General features: G+C 39.6%; 1 protein-coding gene across 1 annotated transcript; it reads left to right on the top strand.

Annotated features, from left to right (window-relative positions):
• The first annotated feature begins 714 nt into the window (after positions 1-714).
• On the top strand, positions 715-3,006 carry LOC104235015 (probable polyamine oxidase 5). Its single transcript, XM_009788683.2, has one exon. It carries the CDS (start codon positions 1,145-1,147, stop codon positions 2,744-2,746), a length of 1,602 nt encoding a protein of 533 aa, XP_009786985.1. The 5' UTR covers positions 715-1,144; the 3' UTR covers positions 2,747-3,006.
• The last annotated feature ends 14,744 nt before the right edge of the window (positions 3,007-17,750 follow it).

The following is a 17,750-nucleotide window of genomic DNA, read 5'->3' as shown; positions in this document are numbered from 1 at the left end:
AATGAGAGTTCAATTTCGCTCCTTATAAAATATAAAATTGTATATCAAGTGGGTCCCAACAAGTCATGCCATTAAAGATAAGATAAGAATGTTAAAATTAAAAAAAATGGTCATTCTATTTGGGAAAAGGAACATATTGCTTAAAATGGGATTGAGGAAGTAATTTTTGCATTCTAATCCTAGTAGGTCAAATCACTCAAATCCAACTATCCAAGTCTAAAAATGCCTTAATAACAAAAGGGAAAAATGTTACGTGCAGCCAGAAATAGGATAACCATTGTTAATGCTAAGTCAATATTGAGTAGTGAGTACTCCCTCCGTTCCAATTTATGTGAACCTATTTGATTGAGCACGAAGTTTACTTTTGGAATGTGTGTCCTAAACAAGTCAAAAAGGGTCACAGAGTATTTATGTGGTTATAAAAGCTTCTCATTAAGGTAGAATTGTAAGTTTAAGTTAAATTGTTATCAAATTTAGAAATAGATCATTTTTTTTTGGAACAGACAAAAAAAATAGGTTTACATAAGAGAGGGAGTATCTTTTTTACATGGTTGAAAGAGATTCATGGCTAGTTCTTGAATGACTACGCAGGACCATTTAATGTGTTTCAGTTGGTGGGCCTTTGTTTACCTGATTCACATGTGAGGTTGGTGAAAAGCATCATCAACCTATTATTGGTGTTGGCATCAATATACTCTGCTTAACCAAAGCTTTGATGTTTTTAGTATATATAAATATGTGCACGCATGTCTCTGATTGTTGAGGGGGTTGTGAGTTGTTGAAGCTTTCGTGTGTGTGTGTTTTTCTTTTCTATGGAACATGTATACTGATAGCTATATGTGTGTGTATGTAACAGTGGTGTTGAGACATTAGTGTATTGACTACATTAACAACAGTAGAGGCTAAGAAAAGTTGAGGCCTGTCTTTATTAGAGAAATAAACTATGTGTAGATAGATGACTGTCTTTATTAGGGAAATAAACTATGTAAAGAAAGAGTGGGAGAATGAGTAGTACCCTCCTTATATATTTGATTCTTGTTCACTAATTCCTATATACCCTCATCACAAAAAAATTCACTCTTTCTTCCTTTTGTCTGTCCTATCATTTTCCTGTGGCTAGAGATACTACTCAAGCACTTAGAAAATGGTGACCAAGAAACCAAAAGTAGTGATAATAGGGGCAGGAATGGCAGGTATTACAGCAGCTAACAAGCTGTACATAGCTGCAGGCTCTAAACAATTGTTAGAGCTGTGTGTTGTGGAGGGTGGTAATAGGATTGGTGGAAGGATTAAGACCTCAGAGTTTGGTGGCAGAAGGATTGAAATGGGTGCTACTTGGATCCATGGAATTGGGGGTAGCCCTGTTTACAAGATTGCTCAGGAGATTAACTCACTGGAATCACACCAGCCTTGGGAGTGTATGGATGAGTTCTTGGATGAGCCATTGACTATTGCTGAAGGAGGACATGACCTCAATTCTTCCATTGTTGAGCCCATATCCAATCTTTTCAAGAAGCTCATGGATTTTGCTCAGGGGAAGGCTATTGAAGATGGTGTGTGCAGTGAATTTGCTCAAAGTTACAGATCCTCCAATGAGAATCTCAGTGTTGGTTCTTTCCTAAGGAAAGGGCTTGATGCTTATTGGGATTCAATGAAGGACCAAGAGGGAATTGATAACTGGAGCAGAAAATCATTGGAGGATGGCATTTTTGCAATGCTTGAGAACACACAAAGGACTTACACATCAGCTGGTGATTTGCACACTCTAGATTTCAATGCAGAAAGTGAATATCGTATGTTTCCTGGGAAGGAGATAACCATTGCCAAAGGCTACTCTACTATAGTTGAATCTTTGGCATCTGTTCTGCCAGCTGGTTTGATTCAATTAGGCCGAAAGGTCACCAGAATTGAATGGCAGCCTGATGATGGTGGTCACCACAAACCATTAGATGTCGAAAATGGCAATGATACTAAGCCAGTAAAGCTACATTTTTATGATGGGTCAGTCATGTATGCTGATCATGTCATTGTCACAGTCTCACTTGGGGTTCTAAAACGAGAGATTCGCGATGATTCTGGTATGTTTAGTCCTCCACTTCCTAGTTTTAAGACTCAGGCAATCTCAAGGCTTGGTTTTGGTGTTGTCAACAAGCTATTCTTGCAATTAAGTCCAACCAAAGATGAAGATGCCATGAAGTTCCCATACTTGCAGATGGTCTTTCATCAGTCAGACTCAAAACTAAGGCATCCAAAAATCCCCTGGTGGATGAGGAGGACAGCTTCTTTATGTCCAATCTATGGCAGCTCAAATGTTCTATTATCATGGTTTGCAGGTGCAGAGGCTCTTGAACTTGAATCTCTTGATAACGAAGAGATCGTTGATGGCTTTTCGACAATGATCTCCGATTTCCTAGTAAACTCAAAGCATCTAAACAAGTTGTGCAATGGGCATGCAGAAAGTTGTTTCAAATTTGATAAGGTTTTAAAGAGTCAATGGGGTACTGATCCACTCTTCTTGGGGTCATATAGTTATGTAGCAGTTGGATCAAGTGGAGATGATTTGGATACTATGGCTGAGCCATTGCCAAAAAGGAGCAATTATAGTTGTATTTCCCCTCCACTTCAAATTTTATTTGCAGGGGAAGCAACACATAGAACCCATTATTCAACAACTCATGGTGCTTATTTTAGTGGCCTAAGAGAAGCCAATAGGCTCCTTCAGCACTATCACTGTATTGATATATGAAAAAAGGTTTGTTGCCATAGATATTAGGCAAATTTTTATTTACTTATTGGCTTTTCTTTTATATTTTTTGTTGTGATCATCATCACTTCCTCTTATTTATTTTCTAAAGATGTTTGTTATTAAATTCCTCTGTATGATTGGAGTTTGAGGGAGAAAAAGGGAACTGTAAGAGGTTGGGAAGGAAAGTGAAAGGGTGAGAAGGGGACATATCCTTGTGTACTAATGAATGAATTAAAGAAGCTTCTTTTCATTGTGTGCTATTGCTTTCTATTTTTATTGTCAAGAGATCCTTTCAATCCCCTTACCTTTAATTTGATGATTCTTTGCTCATAAAGCAAACCTATTTCATTATGCTTGAGCACCAATTATTTGATTACTAAAGGTAAAGATAAAGAAGCTTTGAATCTCATCATGTTTGGAGACACTTTTCATATGGTTACTTGACCGGATCTAGAATACTTGTTTGCTTTGCTAGATTTTTGTGTTATGTCGAGTAAGAGGCAAACCCAAAAAAAAATCCAAAAATAAAGAAGATAAAGAACATCAAATTTTTAAGTGGAATACCCTTCAAATCGAAGGTAAAAACCATGGGATCATAAAGATCCAAAAAGCTCCACTATAATAATAAGAGGGTTACAAAAGTTCTCCAAATTAGCTACACAACAAGTGCCAAACACGAAGTCTGTCAATAGAAACAAGAACAACAACTAATCAATTGAAGAAAGAGTATAATCCACAAAACGAAGCTGTTGTGCGAGGCTCGAAATAAGATGCTACGAGCCACCAAATCCGATCTTCACCGTTAAAATCCAAGATCAAGATATTACAAACATTCCGTCAAAATTCAGCCCGATCCAACGGTTAACGAATCAAAAAACGGGATTTGAATGTTGGCTGGTCGGAATAAAAATCTGCAGCAAAACAAATATTTTTCTTCTCTATTGACGAAAGCTCTCTCAAAAACCACTCTTATGTGCTTAAGTCTTTCAAAGACTTGTATCAATGAGCATAGAATAATTCTCCAAGGTTGTCTTATTTATAGATCATGAGTGGTACTTTCTCTTAAAGCCAAAACCCACTCAAAATAGGAATAAATCGAATCCAATTCCAAATAGGAATGGAAACCAAAAGAGAATATGATTAGGCCATTGGGCCTTTGGCTGGACAACATGGGCATGAGCCCAACAAACTCTCCCTCCAACCAAGGGGCCAAATGTGTCTTTAAGTAGAGGAACTATTGACAGGCTTCGTGTTTGGCACTTGTTGTGTAGCCAATTTGGAGAACTTTTGTAACCCTCTTATTGTTATAGTGGAGCTTTTTGGATCTTTGTGATCCCGTGGTTTTTACCTTCGATTTAAAGGGTTTTCCACGTTAAAATTTGGTGTTCTTTATCTTCTTTATTTTTGGGTTTGCCTCTTTCTCGTCATAACATTCCGCAGGGTCCGTAGAAAAGCCGTGGAAACAGCCTCTTGTAGAAATATATGGTAAGGTTGCGCACGATAGACCCTTATGGTGCGACCCTTCTTCGGACCCCGCGTATTGCGGGAACTTAGTGAACCCTTTTATTTCTTAATTTTAGTAATTCTTGCACAAGAATTAATTCTAGGACGGGTGATAAGTCCTCCCTCTTACACTGTTATCAAGAAAATCTTGAACCAGGATGGTGAACTTGGAAGGAAGGACTATGAAGTGGCTGAATTTATGAGTTTTTCACATTTCAGGATCCTCTTTTTCTGCAAAAATAGCTTGAAATTCCCAAAAGGGCAGTAGTAAAATTCGAAACTAGACTTTCTTTTTGGTATTTCACTCTTATGCCAAAACTACTGTCCTTAACAAAGAGACAGTAGATATGGCCATCTGATGACACTTCTGATTTTTTTTTTTTTTTTGTGGCAGAGGGGTCTCTCTCTTAGGTTCAGACCCACACTAGAATGACAGGTCCTATTCCATGCATATGCAAACATACTAAGACAGTTAAGCCTCATTAGACTCAACAGTGCCCAAGTCCCAACCCCTTTTGCCACATTTCATTTCTATTCACATAACATAAATCTTTTTTGACACAAGAAAACTGTCCATAAGCAACCAAATTCAGCATATATAGCTTCATGTTTAGACATTATTACTGCACCATGTCTTTTGTATCATTTCCAGCGTTTTATTAAATTAAATGGGCCAAATAGTTTTGCTAGTACCTTTTGGCGCAACATAGATTTTCCATCATCCAATACAAATATTGAACATCATTTCCACATCAACAACCAAAAAACATAAATCTTTTCAACTGTAATTAATCAAAATCTGCTAGGATTTTCCAGTGTTTCTTTTGAATTGACTGTTGTAGGGCAATTTGTTTTTGTTTTGGATATTGAATGGTCAAATCAATGGAGCTGTTAATGAAGACTCTATTATTGTTGAGATTTGCCCCAAAAAAGAATGGCCCACTTGATGTCTCTTTTCACCCTCATGTGGGCTTCAATCAACCTTTGATGATTTGTGCATAGCACAGACCATCCCTCCAGCTATTGTCTGATTCAACATTTCTTATCATAAAAGAGAATCCATATTCCCCACTCTCTCTCTTTGCTATGCTATAATCATCATTAACACTAACAATAATACTTCTATCCCTGCAGGGATAAGGTCTGCGTACACTTTACCTTCTTCTTCTACGTACCCTACTTATATGATTTACTAGATTATTGACTCTTGTATTAATTCCCTTCCTTGATTATTTGATAGTTTTAGAAAGATCATTCCTCAAAGTAGCCATTGTATTATCGACACGTGTGCCTTCTATGGCCCCAACTACTCATTGCTTATCTCTTTATGTATAATTACTGGACCTAACCTTTCATTTATTATATATATATATATATTCAACCCCTTTCGTATCTGTGAAAGAGGACATAGATTTGCTTCTGATGCAACTGAAATTTAAGTGTAAGAATGGAATAAAATTCTCCTGCTGGAATGATATTTAAGAATTGCAACGCAATAGCTTAAATTAATCTTCAAAATGGTAACATGTCATTTTTTTTTCTTTCTCACTTGTACAAGCAACAGTTTGTAAGAATAAACAGTTTGTGTGCTGTTAATGAGCAGTTAAGCTGCACTTGGAACAACACTATTAGATAATCAGGAAGATTAGTAAGTGTAATAGTACAACAAAATTATTTGAGGTTGGCATCCAAACCAAGTATTTGTTGGTTTCTTTAGTCAGATAGATCATACCAAACAATTAGATTTCTGTCCTTTTTCTTTTTTTAAAACAAGATGTTTTTTTTTTATCTGTTTGCTTTGAAACACCAAGGGGATCATGAACTAATTCCATCTTCATCTTTATGTAAATATGCATTTTCATAATTAGTGCTACTAATAAGTAGAAAAGGCAATGCTTATTCAAAGAGAGTCAGCACATACGAGAGGAACATTGCTTTTCTCTTTATTTATTTTTTAACGAAATGGGAATTATCTTTTTCATCTCAAATTAAATAGGCTGATTACAAGAAGAATCATTAAAATATATACTATAGAGATGCATTTTGCTATAAAATAGGGAGCATGGGTAAAGGGAGAACTCCTTTTAATTTTAAAAGTAACTAGGATAAATTTAGGAATGTAGAGGGCAAAGTACTACTCCTAGGGGAATAGGGGTTTTTTGGAAGTTTCTCATCCACCTTAATTCGTAACTGCAAATATAATTCTGTTTCACTGACCTTGAATTTTACAGACAGTGACATTTATGGTTATTTTCGAAAAGTAACATATCCTTCAAAGATCCGTCCTTTGGATGAACAGTTCAAATCCATCTTCTTGTATCTGTCTTGAGTTATATTTGCATGGTCCAGCCTAGACTGTTTGCTACCAGTATAAAACAAAATCTTGATTTGATCTCTGTATGTTTCAGATCATGCCATGCACCATGCAGTAAGTACTGCTGCTGCTCATCGTCATTGCTGATAGAGCTAGTTCATCTTCATTATCCCGGTATCCATTAGTAGGCTAAGTTGCTTGGACACGGGTGCAGACCTAGAGTTCGGTCCTTCGAAATGTAAATTTTAAAATTTAGGGATACAAATCCTAGTACTTATACAAGTGCGAGAATCCGGCTAAAAATAACTCTCTAAAATATAAAAATATAAAATTATCGCTAAATTCTGAGAAATTTTGACGAATACTTACGTATAACTTGTAAAGTGTGAATTTCTTTTTTATTCTCAAGTTATATATAAGTAAAAGATTAATTTCCTTTATAAGTTATCTATCTCCTTCCCTAGTTTTGGTTCTGATTTCGGAATCAAATTGTATCTCGTCTCAAAAATTTTCCGTCCATCATGGTCAAATTAAGTACTCAAATTGTTTGACCAGACCCCGTACAGATTTCATACTAGTGTCGCGACACAGGTGCGGCACCCACACTATCATGTTGGAGCTAACTTAGTGAGTAGGTGCCAAGAATAGTTGAACTTATTGTTAGAGTCTCATAATGATTGCGTGGGAGGCAATTTGTCTCCTTATGTCTTGAGCAAGCTTTTGTAGTTGGTTAGTCTATTTCTTTATCCTTATATATATATATATATATATATATATATATATATATATATATAAAACCTTTGTATCCACCCTAATGACAGTACAACCCATCATTAACTTGCTGATCTTTTATTTTAAAGGGTTAAAGCCTCTCTTTTAAATCCTTCTTTCCTTTTCAATCAACGGTAGAAAAGGATAATCCATAATTAGCGGTTTCGGATTCAAAACCTTGTGAATTAAATCATTTTTGATAACAAAGCGCTTTAACCCTCCTCTTCCAAGGGGGCTTTTCGATCTGAATCCAAATTAATCAGGTCCTATATTAAGACAGTTACCAAAAATCTAGTGGGAAAAAAAAATAAAAGAGAAGGCCAGTACCTTTTAGCAAACTGGCCATATATATAACACTTTTCATGTCTTTACCTATTCTCTTTTAGTTTCTAGTTTTGTCTTCCTTATTTTCTTGAGAAAGGAATAAGGAAAAGAAAACAAAAAGAGTTTATACGTTACTGCTGTGACATATACAGGATTTACGTAAATGATGCAGGTATTTCTATGACAATTCAGGTTATAAAAGGTTCGGATTAAAGACTGCGGTGGTTTTAAAGCTTTTCTTCCTGTTCCAAATTAATATTTATAGCTATTGCGTACATATTAACTTTTCAAAAAAGAATATTATATGCACATAATACATAAGGAAAATTTTATACGAAGTGATGTCTAGTGACGCCCTTACCAAAGGGAAGTTAAATTTTAACAAAATCAATTAACATAAAGCTAAGGCACATGTTAGACATTGAATATAAGGGTGGACAATCTAACAGAGATGAAATGTAATTTGTTGTGGCTAGAACTACGTGTAACCGATAAAATTTGTCTAGATTGTTAGTTTAAATTTGATCTAACCTCTCAAACAGTGATTTTCACGTCAATTACCCATCACAAAATCCTGGTGACACAATCTGAATTTCGATGAAATCATAAACCTCAGTCGTTGTTATAATAGAGCTCCGACAAGAAGACCCCACCACTTTAAATCTTCTTTTTCATCTTTTTAGTTTGGCATTACTACTCCATTATGCAGCACTACATATGGAAACTAAACCAGAATATATATACACTTCAATTAGAGGACGGAGAAGGGCCAAATATACTTTTGTATTTGTAACGAGCTTACCAGTCGTTTTGAGCTTTAGCGTTCCGTTCGGTTGTTTGAGACTTTGAATAGCTTCATATAATATATTATGATTTGAGTGTATGATCGATTTTAGTTTTCGAGTGATTCGGGATTCATTTGGAAGAATGACTCTCAATATGGAAGCTTTAAGTTAGAAGAGTTGATTTGTGACGACCCAGCCGGTCGTCTTAAGAATTAACGTCCCGATCCCCTATTAACTGCTTTCCCCGAGTTTATTTCTGCTATTTTGATTTGCCGGGATATTCGATTTTGAGTTTCGGAGAGTTTTGGGATACTTAGTCCCTAAATGAGAGTTTAAGTGTTGGAAAGTTGGCTGTAGTCGGAACAATATGAAGATAGCCTCGGAATGGAAATCCGATGGTTTCATTAGCTCTGTTGGGTGATTTTGGGCTTAGGGGCGTGTTCGGATTGTGTTTTGGAAGTCTGTAGCTAATTTAGGCTTGAAATGCCGAAAGTTGAATTTTTGAAGTTTCCGGTTCGATAGTGAGATTTTGATCTGAGGGTCGGAATGGAATTCCGGAAGTTGGAGTAGCTCCGTAGTATTTAATGTGACGTGTGTGCAAAATTTCAGGTCATTCGGACGAGGTTTGATAGACTATTTGATCAAAAGCGTAATTTTGAAGATTTTGGAATTCTTAGGCTTGAATCTGATGCGAAATAGGTGTTTTAATGTTGTTTTGAGCGTTCCGAACGTTGGAACAAGTTTGAATGAAGTTATGGAATATGTTGGTAGGCTTGGTTGAGGTCCCGGGGGCCTCGGGTGAGTTTCAGGTGGTCAATCGGACCATTTCATGATGTTTGAAGTTGCAGAAAACTGTTGTGTGTGTTGTAGACCAGTTGTTCTTCGCGTTCACGAAGGGTTAGGATGTGGAGCTGAAGGTTTGGCTGGCCTTCGCGTTCGCGAGGGAGGTCCCGCGTTCGCGAAAGGCTGGGGTCTTTGAACTACGCATTCGCGAGAAGGGGGCCGCGTTTGCGATGGGCTAGGAAGCTGAGCCTTCGCGTTCGCGAAGAAGGAAAAATGGTCAACGTTAATTTGTGCTTCGCGAACACAAGGCTTTGACCGCGTTCGCGAAGAAGGATTTAAATACCTGGGAAGAATGATTTAAAAGGCCTATTCCGCGATTTTGAGCCGAAGTTCCTCCATTTGTGGGCGATTTTGAAGCTTTTTGAAGAGGATTGAAGAAGGATTCAAGGAGAATCACTTAGAAGTAACATTTTTGACTTCATAACTCGTTTATAGGTGACTAAAGACCTAATTGGTGGTGAGAAATTTGGGAAAAATGGGTAATTAGGGCTTGAGATTGAGAGACCTTAACATGGGTATTTGAGGGGCCAATTGAACTATGATTTCAGTGTTCTTGTTATGTATAGACTCGTGAGAGTACGAGATTACTAAAAATGTAAATTTTACCCGATTCCGAGACGTGGGACCGAGGGGCATTTTGGTCATTTTACCTAATTTTGCATATTAGCTTAGAATTTCTTTGTAGAATCAGTTTCTTGAAGTGTTATTTACATTATGCAATTGAATTGAATAGATTTGGGCCATTTGGAGTTGAGTACTCGTGGCAAGAGCGTGGTTTCGGGTTGATTATTGAGCCGATTCGAGGTAAGTGGCTTGTCCAACCTTGTATGGGGGACTTTCCCCTTAGGATTGGTATTATGATAATTGAAATGCCTTGTACATGAGGTGACGAGTGCGTACTTGTGCTAATTGTTGGAAATCCGATTTTCATTAAGTAACTTTAATTGTGTTTTCCCTTTCTATTTATTATACTTGCACTTTTAAACCTGTTGTTAGTTAGAGAATATGTCTAATTGACTTAATTGCTTTAACTGCCTTTTTTGTATTACGTGAAATATGCTATGTTAGAATTGTCTGTGTTACCTTGTTATGAAGTTGAGTTTATTTGAGTAGTCCTTGTGCCATTATTATGTGTTTTACTTTGGGACTACGGGACAGCCTCCTGGGAGATCCCCTGTACGCATTTACGATTTGAGTTGAAGTGCGGGATACCGAGAGATCCCTAACACATCCATTGAGGATACCAAGAGATCCTCGGGATACCAAGAGATCCCTATCATATATTGAGAATACCAAGAGATCTTTGGGGTACCAAGAGATCCCTATCATACATTGAGGATACCGAGAGATCCTCAGGATACCAAGCGATCCCTAACATACATTGAGGATACCGAGAGATCCTCGGGATACCAAGAGATCCCTAGCATATATTGAGGATATCAGGATATATTGAGGATACCGAGAGATCCTCGGGATACTAAGAGATCCCCGGTTACTTCCTTGTGGTTTGCCTTCATCTCTGTTTTCCGTTATTGTACTCTTATTATCATGTATAGATTCTTACTGTAGATTCTCAATTGTACTGCTTATCTTATCCTGTCATCTTTATATTTATTTAATCTCAGTAGGGCCCTGGCCTTCCTCGTCACTACCTAACCGAGGTTAGGCTTGGCACTTACTGAGTACCACTGTGGTGTACTAATGCCCCTTCTGCGCATGTTTTTCATGTGCAGATCCAGGTACCGCTACTCAGGCTTATCATTCTTGAGAAGGCGACTACTCTATAGACTTCGAGGTATATCTGCCACGTCTGTAGACCAAGAAGTCCCTTTCTATTCCTGCTTTTAGTATTTAGCCCTTCTGTATTTTTCTGTTCTCATTAGACATTCCGAAGTTAGAGCTATGTAGTATTGATCATAGCTTGTGATTCGTGGGTTTCCGGGTCTTGGATTTATGTTTTGGTATTGAGAGTTGAATATGTCATATGTCGAGTGGCACACTTAAACAATGTTATTACTTTATTATTGTTTAAAGTTGTTTGACTTCCGCAAATTTTGGTTTTCTTCCGCAATTTAGGCTTACCTAGTCGTAGAGACTAGGTGCCGTCATGATGGTTCATGGAGGGTGAACCGGGGTCGTGACAAGTTGGTATTAAAGCTCTAGGTTGATAGGAGTCATAGATCACAAGACGATTTATTAGAGTCTCGCTAATTGGTACGGAGACGTCTGTACTTATCTACGAGAGGCTATGTAACCATTAGGAAAATTCCACTTCATTTGATTTCCTTATCGTGCAATATTTTGACATCACCATTCTAAACTTCTGCCTTCTATTCTCTCACCGATGGTGAGGACATGTGCTACTCGAGATGATCAGGCACCCAAGCCCCCTACTGCAGCCGTCAGAGGCCGGGGCCGGGGTAGAGGACGCGCACGTGGTGCAGTAAGAGCACCCGCATGATCTACCACCGAGGAGCCACCAGTAGTTCCAGCCAGAGCCCAGGCACCGAATGCACCTACTTCTACTACTGCTCCATCCCTTTAGGAGACATTAGCATAATTCCTAAGCATGTTTGGTATGTTAGTTCAGGCGGGGTTGACTCAGGTTATACCAACTACTTCACAGATTAGGGAAGGGACCCAGACTTCTGCCACCCCCACTCCAGAGCAGAAAGTTCTCATTGGTCGGGTTCCGAGCGTCATAGCAACACAGCCTGTGGTCCTAGTTCAGCGGGTGGTAAGGACCTCTCGCCGAGTAGAAGACAGGTAGGTCCAGGAGAGAGAGGACAGACGAGGTCAGGACAGAGAGTATAGGGAAGTGAGGAGACCTCGTAGACTGGAGAGACCCACTGGTCCTTATTTTGGAGGAAGAGTACGACATGGTAGAGGTTTTGTGGGTCAGCCAGCTCAGTTTGCATCTTAGATTTCACATAGTATTGTTTCAGGTGTTCAGGGGTCTTGGAGTACCCGTACCACACAGTTTCCACTGCCACGTCCTCCTAGAGCTTGTTTTGAGTGTGGTGACACACGCCATGTGGTGAGGGATTGCCCTAGACTTGGGAGGAGTGCACCTCCACAGACTTCTCAACCACAACACGCTCTGCAGAGTTCTCAAGCTATGATTACCGCACCAGTTGCTACCCCACCTGCCCAGCCAGCTAGAGGGGAAGGCCAGGCCATATATTATGCCCTTCCTGCCCGTACCGAGGCTGTCGCCTCCGATTCTATCATCACAGGTATTGTCCTGGTTTGTCACAGAGATGCATCAGTTCTATTCGATCCAGGATCCACTTATTCTTATGTGTCTTCTTATTTTGCCCTGTATTTGGGTGTATCTCAGGATTCTTTCTTGTAGGATATTCTTTTATTGTGGACCGCATTTATCGGTCGTGTTTGGCTCCTCTTAGTGGTTTTGAGACCAGAGCCGATCTATTATTGCTTAGCATGGTAGATTTTGACATTATCTTTGGCATGGACTGGTTGTCGCCCCATTATGCTATTCTTGGTTGTCATGCCAAAACTGTGACGCTGGCTATGCCAGGTGTACCGCGTGTTGAGTGAAGGGGTACTTTAGATCACACTCCCAGTAGAGTTATTTCTTTTCTTAAAGCTCAGCGTATGGTTGAGAAGGGGTATAACACATATTTAGCTTATGTGAGAGATGTCAGTATTGATACTCCTTCAGTTGATTCAGTCCCAGTAGTATGGGATTTTCCCGATGTGTTTCCAGCTGATCTTCTAGGCATGCCGCTTGATAGAGATATTGATTTTGGCATTGATTTGTTGCCGGGCACTCAGCCCATTTCTATTCCTCTGTATCGTATGGCTCCTCCTGAGTTGAAGGATCAGTTACAAGAATTGTTTGACAAAGGTTTTATTCGGCCCAGTGTATCACCTTGGGGTGCTCCTGTATTGTTTGTGAAGAAAAAGGATAGTTCTATGCGTATGTGTATTGATTATCGCCAGTTGAACAAAGTTACAGTGAAGAACCGTTATCCTTTGCCTCGTATTGATGATCTGTTTGACCAACTTCATGGTGCACGAGTGTTTTCTAAGATTGATTTGCGCTCAGGTTACCATCAGTTGAAGATTTGGGAGCTAGATATCCCGAAGACTGCTTTCAGGACTCGGTATGGTTATTACGAGTTCCTTGTTATGTCATTTGGGCTGACCAATGCCCCGACAGCCTTTATGCATTTGATGCACAGTGTGTTCCAGCCGTATCTTGACTCGTTCGTCATTGTCTTTATTGATGATTTTCTGGTGTATTCCTGGAGTCGGGAAGATCATGAGCATCACATGAGGACTGTGCTTCAGACTCTGAGAGAGAAGAATGTATATGCCACGTTCTCGAAATGTGAGTTTTGGTTGGATTCGGTGGCATTCCTAGGCCACGTGGTGTTGAGTAAGGGTATTCAGATGGATCCGAAGAAAATAGAGGCCGTGCAGAGTTGTCCCAGACCATCCTCAGCTACAGAGATTCGCAGTTCCTTGGCTTGGCGGGTTACTACCTCCGTTTTGTTGAGGGGTTTTCATCGATTGCAGCCCCTATGACCAGACTGACCTAGAAGGGTGCTCCATTCCAGTGGACGGAGGAGTGTGAGGCGAGCTTTCAGAAGCTCAAGACAGCTTTGACTACAGCCCTAATTTTGATACTGCCTACAGGTTCGGGGTCTTATACGGTTTATTGTGATGCCTCGAGGATTTGCCTCGGAGCAGTGTTGATGTAGGATAGTAAGGTGATTGCCTACGCGTCCAGACAATTGAAGGTACATGAGAAGAACTATCTGGTCCACGACCTTGAGTTAGCTGCCATTGTTCAAGCCCTAAAGATTTGGCGCCATTATTTATACGAGGTTCCCTGTGAGATTTATACTAACCATCGGAGCTTGCAGCACCTGTTCAAGCAAAGGGATCTAAATTTGCGCCAGAGAAGGTTGTTAGAGTTGCTGAAGGACTATGACATCACTATTTTGTATAACCCGAGCAAGGCCAATGTAGTAGCCGATGCTTTGAGTGATCGAGCAGAGAGTTTAGGGAGTTTGGCTTATTTACCAGCGTCGGAGAGGCCTATGGCGATGGATGTTCAGGACTTAGCCAGCCAGTTTGTGAGATTGGATCTTTCGGAGCCTAGTCGGGTTCTAGCTTGCGTGGTTTTTCGGTCTTCCTTATTTGATCGTATTAGGGAACGTCAGTATGATGACCCTCATTTGCTTTTCCTCAAGGACAAAGTTCAGCACGGTGATGCCAGAGATGTGACTATTGGTGATAATGGGGTATTGAGGATGCAGGGTCGGAGGATTTGTGTGCCCAATGTCGATGGGCTTCGAGAAGTGATTCTAGAGGAGGCCCATAGTTCGCGGTATTCCATCCATCCGGGTGCCGGAAAGATGTATAAGGATTTGAGGCAGCACTACTGGTGGAGGAAGATGAAGAAGGATATAGTTGGATTTGTAGCTCGGTGCCTCAACTGTCAGCAGGTGAAGTATGAGCACTAGAAACCGGGTGAGTTGCTTCAGTAGATAGAGATTCCGGAGTGGAAGTGGGAGCGGATCACCATGGACTTTGTAGTTGGTCTCCCACGGACTTTGAGTAAGTTCGATACTATTTGGGTGATTATGGATCGGTTGACCAAGTCCGCTCATTTCATTCCTGTGTGTACTACTTATTCTTCGGAGCGGTAGGCAGAGATAATATCCAGGATATTGTTCGTCTGTATGGTATTCCAGTGTCCATCATTTCAGATAGAGCTACTTAGTTCACATCACGGTTCTGGAGGGCCGTTCAGCATGAGTTGGGTACTCGGGTGGAATTGAGTACAACATTTCACCCTCAGACGGACGAACAGTCCGAGCGCACTATTCACATTCTTGAGGATATGCTCCGTGCGTGTGTGATCGAGTTTGGAGGGTCTTGGGATCAGTTCTTTCCATTGGCGGAGTTTGCTTACAACAACAGCTATCAGTCCAGTATTCAGATGGCACCGTATAAGGCTTTATATGGGAGACGGTGTAGATCCCCGATGGGTTGGTTTGAGCAGGGTGAGGCTAGATCGTTGGGCACAGACTTGGTTCAGGATGCTTTGGAGAAGGTTAAGGTGATTCAGGATAGACTCCGTACAGCCCAATCCAGACAAAAGAGTTACGCGGACCGGAAGGTTCGTGATGTTTCCTATATGGTTGGAGAGCGGGTTCTGTTTCGGGTTTCGCCTATGAAGGGCGTTATGAGATTTGGAAAGAAAGGGAAGTTGAGTCCGAGGTTTATTGGTCCTTTTGAGATATTGAGGCGTGTTAGGAGGTTGTTTATGAGCTTGCTTTACCTCCCAGCTTGGCAGGAGTTCATCCGGTATTTCATGTTTCGATGCTCTGGAGGTATCACGGTGATCCGTCGCACGTGTTGGATTTCAGTTCAGTCCAGTTTGACAAGGATCTATCCTATGTTGAGGAGCCAGTTGTCGCGCTCCCTTTTTCTTGCGAAATCGGGTTTATGACATTTGGGAGGACAACTCGTTCCTTTTTGGGAATTGGGTTTGAATTGAAGAGTCGCCACCTAATGATTAAAGTGCATTAGGACACTAAGAAGGGTTTGATTTAGAAAACCAGAGATTTGGGTAAGGGCTTGAAATTATCCTGAGGGGAAGGTGTTACGCACCCCTCAGGATCCACTAGTGTGGTTCCCGGCCAGGCTATGGTTGTGACTTTAAGTACAAATAACATGTAGGCAAGTAAGGCTTTCAAATAAGAGGGGATTTTCACGTAAATGTTACAAATAAACAAAAGTAAGAAAAAGGAACTAAAAGAGTTGATTTTCTTAAAAAAAATGGTAAAAAAAGATTTAAAAGAAACAAAGAAAACAAAGGGAAGGGGGCTCCTAGGTTTATTAATAATATGGATCACCCCACAAAACATCCAGTAATCACTCCTAAGTGAGGGGATACAGGTGATGTTATCGCGTGGTCATCATATCCATATCTACCCTTCCCACCACATTAAGGTATTAAAGCGCAGATCTGTCTCGTTTACTTATTGCATGCTATTACCCGCCCCAATTCTATCAGCCCCAGAGGTACTTGGGACTACTATTCCTAAAAGGGAGAAGAAGTTGGGCTTATTTGTGGCTTCAAAGGTAAAAATACTAAGGCGACAAGCAAATATATATATATATATATATATATATATATATATATATATATATATATATATATATATATATATATATAGCAAGTGTGGGAAGCACATAAGCAAATAAGGCTCAAACAGACCTCCTTAAATCAAAGAAAAACATATAGTTTAACATGTCTTACACGTACTGATTAGGGTTTGATTAAACTTAAAAGTTGGGGCAGACTGATTTATTGCATATTTCAGATAAGAAGCCCGAATCAGGTCTGTCTGCTGGTTGTAGTTAATAAAATCTGATTCAATTTATAAACTGTCCTATGGCTTGCCTAAGTGTTAGACGAAAACCTATAGGCATGATATCCACAGATTTTAGAAAAGATGAAGTATACTGATTTTAGAAAAGTTTGTCAATTATTCAGGAAAGACGAGTTTTGACAAAAGATCATAAATTCTGCAGACATTAGACATTGTTGTTACTGGTTTTAGACTTATAAGCAAGTGAAACGTTTCAGACTTGGTTGATAGTTCCTATAGGCATGCTTTCTATGCGTTGCTGATTTAAAAAAAAACCTTTTGGACATAATAAGAATGCAGAAACCCGATAGGCATGACATCTAATTGTAGTTGATTTTCAGAACCTATAGACATGTTCTCTATATGCATATGCAGAAGTCACGATATCTACATGAAAGTGCAGGGTTCCTATAGTCATGGTATCTAAATGAGAATGTTGAAGTTCCTATAGACGTGGTAACTAAATGAGAATGCAGAAAATCTTATAGACATGGCGTCTAAATGAGAATGCAGAAATCTTATAGGCATGGTAACTATATGAAAAATGTAGAAATCTTATAGGCATGGTAGCAATATGAAAAAATGTAGAAATCTTATAGGCATGGTAGCTATATGAAAAATGCAGGAATCTTATAGGCAAGTTATCTACCCTTTTTTACATGCATGGTTACCCTTCCTTTTTCACTAACCGTCCCCAAAAGTTATTACAAGTTATTACGGTCCAAATAAAATAAAGAAAAATACATCAGAAATTGAAAATTACAACTAAGGAGAGCCTGATTCAGACTTCCTGTCTGAAGTATGAAGTAAACCAACTCCAAAGATCATGTTTCAAAGCCTTTCTCCCACTTGGGTGTGTCAGAGTTACCTAAGAGTTTCAGAAGAACTCCGGGCAGTGCTTACACCCAAATGTATCACCATATTAAGCCAAAGTGCAGTGTGGAAGGGCCAACCCTCAGGTGTCCAAGTTCAGAGGGAACTCAAGGTCCCAAGGCAAGGCTCACAAGAGAGGGGCAGAACTTAGAAACTAAGAGAGAGTGTAAGTGTAG

The sequence above is a fragment of the Nicotiana sylvestris genome, chromosome 5 (genome assembly GCF_000393655.2).
Source record: "Nicotiana sylvestris chromosome 5, ASM39365v2, whole genome shotgun sequence".
Lineage (NCBI taxonomy): Eukaryota > Viridiplantae > Streptophyta > Magnoliopsida > Solanales > Solanaceae > Nicotiana > Nicotiana sylvestris.
This window is presented reverse-complemented; position numbering and strand designations above follow the sequence as displayed.

Excerpts from the sequence above, each read along its gene's own strand:
- LOC104235015 (XM_009788683.2), top strand. The coding sequence starts at position 1,145 with ATGGTGACCAAGAAACCAAAAGTAGTGATAATAGGGGCAGGAATGGCA.